Source organism: Suncus etruscus, chromosome 2, assembly GCF_024139225.1.
Source record: "Suncus etruscus isolate mSunEtr1 chromosome 2, mSunEtr1.pri.cur, whole genome shotgun sequence".
Classification (NCBI taxonomy): Eukaryota; Metazoa; Chordata; class Mammalia; order Eulipotyphla; family Soricidae; genus Suncus; species Suncus etruscus.
This window is the reverse complement of record NC_064849.1, coordinates 70,346,696-70,353,167: the sequence shown is the minus strand read 5'-3', so window position 1 is coordinate 70,353,167 and position 6,472 is coordinate 70,346,696. Positions and strand designations below refer to the sequence as shown.

The window sequence follows — 6,472 nt, the reverse complement described above, 5'->3', positions numbered from 1 at the left end:
ATGGATCTTAAAAATGGAACTGTTGTGACTGAATTTATTTTAGTAGGATTTTCTGCACAATGGGAACTTCAGATTTTCTTCTTTGTGGCCTTCTCAGTGATCTACAGTGCTACTGTGCTTGGAAACATTCTTATTATGATCACAGTGACATTTAGTTCCACCCTCCATTCTCCCATGTATTTTCTTCTTGGAAACCTCTCTTTTTTGGATATGTGTCTGTCCACTGTAACTACACCCAAGATGATCACAGACTTGCTGACTATACACAAGACCATCTCCTTGTGGGGTTGCATGGCACAGATGTTTTTTATGCATTTCTTTGGTGGTGCTGAGATGACTCTTTTGATAGCCATGGCCTTTGACAGATATGTAGCCATATGTAAACCCCTGCACTATAGGACAATCATGAGCTACAGATTGTTAAATGGGTTTGTAATAATTTCATGGATAATTGGTTTTATACACACCATGAGCCAGATGGTATTAACAGTGAACTTACCTTTCTGTGACCAAAATGTCATAGACAACATATTTTGTGACCTCCCCCTTGTGATTAAGCTTGCTTGTATTGAAACATATACCCTGGAATTATTTGTTATTGCTGACAGTGGACTGCTATCATTTCTCTGTTTCATCCTTTTGCTTGTTTCCTATACTATCATCTTGATCACTGTTCGACGAAGATCATCTGGAGGGCTCTCTAAAGCTCTCTCCACATTATCTGCCCACATCATTGTGGTCACTCTATTTTTTGGACCTTGTATTTTTATCTATGCCTGGCCATTCAATAGTTTTGCAGGCAATAAAATACTCTCTGTATTTTACACAGTAATCACGCCTTTACTTAATCCTATTATATATACCTTGAGAAATGAGAAAATGCAAGGGGCAATGAGAAAATTGAGATTCCAACATGTTAGCTCTATGTAGTACTTCTAGATTTCAGCACTACATAAGACAGTTTTTAAGGACTATACTATTTGAAGGCCAGAACAATAGAACAGCAGCTAGGGCACTTGCTGTGGATGCAGTTGACTGAGGTCTGATCCTTAATACCCGATATGTCCTCATGTTCCTTAGTATTGATTCCTGATCACAGAGGCAGGAGTAAGCCATAGCGCTACCAGATATGTCCCCAAAATGAAAAACAACAACACCACCAAAAAGCCCATACCAATAGAATTTAAACTAAATACCTCTAGTACATAATTTTACTCTTCTGATACTTGATTTATATCCAGTGTATATTTATAACCAAATTATTAATATATACTTAATGTTGTTAAAATACATAATGGTAATTAGAAACTGTAGCCATATGAATATATGAAACCATTAACTAATTTTTAGATTTTAAAATATGTATCATACATATTTATTAGTGAAAAATATTGAAATGTGAATACTGTTAGAAATTATTTTGACATGGGGCCAGAGTGATAGCACAGTTGTAGGGCATTTGCCTTGCCCGTGGCCAATTGAGGATAGACCTTGGTTAGATCCCATATGGTCCCCTGAGCCTGGAACAATTTCTGAGCGTATACGCAGGAGTAACCTCTGAGCTTCACTGATGTGGCAAAAAAGCAAAAAAAAAAAAGGCAAAAAATAGATTATTTTAATATTTATGATTTGCTAATAACATTAATATACTAGTATATTAATAATATAATTAGTGCATAAATATTATACACATACTATTATTAAGTGAGTTATCACAAACAATGATTGAAGTATAGTTAAAGTAATAAAAAGCAAGATTTGAAGTATAGTTAACAGTAATAGAAAAAGTAAGATTCAAATTTATTAAATATGTGAACTGAAAAGTTAAATTTTTGCAATGTAATAAATATAATACACTAGAATGATTATAAATGACTGAGGGAAAGTGAGCCATGGAGATGGTACTTAAGTCAAACTACACAATTTCAAAACTACAAAGAATCCAAAAACTACATGATCTAAGGAAAATAATAGGTGACTTTCAAACTTCAATAAAAAACAAGAAAAGCATTATTTTATTCAATGTTCCATTGTAACATTTTCTTTCCAAGTGCATTACATAAACTAAACCTAATTTTTTCTAAAGTTTATTGAAAGCTTTAACTTAATTGTAAGTTATTTTGAATAATGTCCTCAGATGATATTTATATATTATTTTATACTATGCTACAATTTCATTGTCTATAGAAATTACAATAATAATTACTGTGTAATTATTAACTGTGTCTCTTATTTTGGGCTGAAAGAAAACTTCACTTTCTTCAGTATATAACACATATTGGCACAGAGTAATTAATACATAATTATTATTAAGTAAAAAAGAGGAAAGATAAACTATTCTCTTTTTTTTTTTTTTTTTTTTTTTTTTGGTTTTTGGGTCACACCCGACTTTGCTCAGGGGTTACTTCTGGCTCTGCACTCAGAAATTGCCCCTGGCAGGCACGGGGGACCATATGGGATGCCAGGATTCGAACCACCGTCCTTTTGTATGGAAGGCAAACACCCTACCTCCATGCTATCTCTCTCTGGCCACAAGATAAACTATTCTTAGCTAAATATTTTTCATTTTGATTATAACTAAGGTATGCATGTATTTCTACTATGATGTTAAAAATAATAAACAAAGGCTTACGATTCTTATGTTATTAATTTAAGTACATGGGTTAGAGTTTTGCGGTTAAATAAAAAAGAAATGTAATTGATAAAACTGGAAAATAAAGAATAAGTTAGGACCGAAGTGGTAGTACAGTGGTAGGGTGTCTGTCTTGCATGATTCTGACCCAGGATGGACACATGTCGATCCCTGGCATCCTATATGATCCCCTGAGCCAGGAGCAATTTCTAAGTACAGAGCCAGGAGTAACTCCTGAGCGCCACCAGAAATGGCCTAAAAAAAACAAAAAAGAAAAAAAGAAAGAAAATAAAGAAGACAGAAGAAAGAAAAGGCAAGACAAGAAAAAAAAAAGAACAAGCTAAAGTATTTTGTGTAAGAAATAATATTCAACTCTAGTTCTACATAGTAAATAAAAGGACTATTTTAAATTTATAATGAATAAATATTCCAAATAAAATATTTTGTAATGTTGGATAAGATTATAACTCTAGTTAATGTTATATGATTGTTTTATTCTTTATATATATTATAGCCCAATCAAAATTCCCAATTTTCTGATTTCTGATTAGAAAACATCAAAAATTCAGATTTTAAAGATATGTTACAGCACATTTGGGAGTTAATTTTCTTTTACCTGACACCAAAGTGTGGAGGCAGGGTCTTAACAGAAATAAACAAATGTCAATTGATTAAAATATTTTTGTAAACAGTCACATTAAATTTGCGCAGAAATATTTTTAAAAGAAAATTTTAAATGCAATAAAGTATCACAAGACCAACACATGTCCTAACATAAATAGAAATCAGAAGAAAGTGTAAAATCAATATAGAGATCAGGAGGAAATATTTATACATTATCCATCTCATGAGAAACTTCTATCTAGAACACATAAAGCACTCTTACAATTCCAGAATAAAAAGATAAATCATCTAGTAGCCATAAAAAATGTAGAGTTGGTAGGAAATTTGCCTTGCATGTGTCCTACCCAAGTTTGATCCCCAGCACCTCATATGGTTTCCTGACTACTTTCAGGAGTGATCTCTGAGCCTAGAGTTAGGATTGATCATAGCATTTATATTTTCAAAGTAACAATAAACCACAAATAATATAATTAAATATTAGAAGTTTTTTATCAGATACAGAAATAAGATTTTACATAAAAATAGTTAAGTTTCAAATAAATTTTAAAAGAAGATATACCAATTACCTATAAGTACATGAAAAGGACTCACTTCATAAATCACTATGGGACTAAAATTAAAAGCACAGTAAAATATTTTACATATAAGATTGGAAATGCTTATTGAGATTGATCTTAACAAAGGTCAATAAAGGTTAATAAAGATGAACAGCTATTGGAACAGACTACAAAAAGCAGGTGAAAATAAGTGGGAAACCTCTTTTTCCACAGACTGTCTCTATCACAGTAGGATCAAAAAGAAACTCATCTGTCTCCTAGCTTTATTTAACAAGGGAAGGAAAAAAGTTGATCAATATATGATATTCTCACTTTTCTAAGGAAGCTTCTAGGGAACCTGATTTTTGTCTTACTATTTTTAGAGCTCATATATTAACATGGCTTTCCTGGGCAGCGAGGGAGGGGGGAGGGAATAAAGTATAATTTAGGGCTAGAATGTTATAGTGGTCCTTCCATTACTTATTACAGAGACTGAAAAAAATATTACAGCTCCTGGCTTCTCCAAGGGGTAAGGAAAATAGTTGTATCTGGCAGCCTCATTTTTGGAAGCCTCCTAAGAAATAGGATTATTTTTTGCCAGTCCTGATTATTCTAGAATATAATACTCATCTTGAAGGAAATGAAATGGTCACTTGAGTTGGTGCTACTGAGCATAATTGTGTGGTGGCTTTGATGATTCTTAAACTGCTGAGCCCAAGCAGTAGCATCAACTCATTGGACAATATCACTAAATCATTAAGTCATGCCAAGGGTTGTGCTTTGTCAGAAGTGGTTCCTAATACCCTAATAAAAAGGTAACTATAAATTTAGCTATGAAGATGCCTGACATGTAGACAAAAACAGTTATTAATACATAAAAATGAGTAAATGGAAAGATAATTGTCTTTGATCATGAACTGTAAGACTTAATATGTTAAAATCTCCATACCACCCTAAGAAATCTACTGATTCAAAACAATTATGAACATTATAATAAAAATATAAATTTCATATGGAAACACAGAAAATAAAAATAGGTAAAAACATAAGAAAATAGAAGAGTTGAAGCATAATTCTACCTGACTTCAAGATATATTACAAATCTACAAGACTTACAAATCTACATCAGTAAAATGGTATGGCATTTATCATAAAGCAAATATATATGGAATACTAATATTCCATATAAAGCACAGAAATATATTTATATTTACATATAAATATATATTTAACTGATTTTTGGAAAGATTACAATATGTTACTTCAACATAGATACTAAGAAAACTAAATATCTGCATGCTTAGGCATTATAATGATTATGTAAAATATAAGAATTATAATGAAACAATCTTACAACTTATACAAAAACATACCCCAAATGAATCAAAGACCTTGTTTTATGAGGAAGGAAGCTTGAGCCACATGTGGCAGTGCTCAGGATTATTCCTGTACCTATCTGTGTTTAAGGTTTATAGTACTAGTACTTGCTTCCTTCATCTCACTAACACCTCAATTATTAAGAAATTCAAATGTGGGGCCAGAGAGATAGCGTGAAATTAGTGTGTTTGCCTTGCATTCAGAAAGACAGTGGTTCGAATCCTGACATCCTATATGGTCCCCTTAGCCTGCCAGGAGCAATTTCTGAGCATAGAGTCAGGAGTAACCCCTGAGTGCTGCTGGGTGTGACCCAAAAACCAAAAACCAAAAACCAAAAAAAAAAAAAAAAAGAAAAGAAATTCAAATGTTCTTATGGCGATCATCTTTATTGTCTAGTAGCCTACTACTCTAGTCCATTTTTTTGTTTTTATTTTGGACCACACCCTGTGACGCTCAGGGGTTACTCTTGGCTATGCTCTCAGAAATCGCTCCTGGCTTGGGGGATCATACGGGTCGCTGGGGATCGAACCTAGACCCATCCTGAGTCAGCCGTGTGCAAAGCAAACACCCTATCACTGTGCTATTGCTCTGGCCTCTCTAGTCAATTTTTGAGCTAGGAAATCTCCCAGATTTGATCTCCATAATATTTGACAGTGATTTTCATTCTGCCGTGTATTTATTTTTTGAATATGTATTAATTATATGACATGTATTTTTCTGTGGCAATGCCATAAATGATTCCAGACTTCCTTATAAAACACAAAACCATATCTTCATTCTTCATGGCATAGATGTTTCTTATGCACTTCTTTTGGGATTGAGAGATGCCTCCTCTGATAGTTATGGTCAATTACAGGTATATTGTCATATGCAACCCCTTGCATTACAAGATTATCATGAGTCATTGAGCTATTTCTACTCTCTTGAACAGTTGGCTTTATTCACAGCACAAATCAGATGGAATTAATAGTAGGTTTACCTCTTTATGATCCCAATTTTGTAGATAACATTTTTATGTTATCTTGTCATCAAGCTTGACTTCACAGACACATAAATTAAAACTCTTGATGAAATGCTGTCCGCTTCCTTCTATCGCACTGTACTACAACTTCATTCTGTCAATATTCGAATGTACTTCTCCAGTGCGTCCTCTAAGGCTGCATTAGGCAATCTGTTCAATTCATTCTCTTTACCTCAGTTTCTTTTATCTATGCTTTACCATTAAACAGTATTCTGTAACTAATTTTTTTCTGTGTTTTACTTTACAACCTATAATTGATGAATTTTCTATAAATGTGTCAGA

At 33.0% G+C, this 6,472-nt stretch overlaps 1 protein-coding gene across 1 annotated transcript; it reads left to right on the top strand.

Annotated features, from left to right (window-relative positions):
• On the top strand, window positions 1-930 carry LOC126001406 (olfactory receptor 4L1-like). The gene has a single exon (XM_049768665.1). The coding sequence runs from the start codon at window positions 1-3 to the stop codon at window positions 928-930; it is 930 nt and encodes a 309-aa protein (XP_049624622.1).
• The last annotated feature ends 5,542 nt before the right edge of the window (window positions 931-6,472 follow it).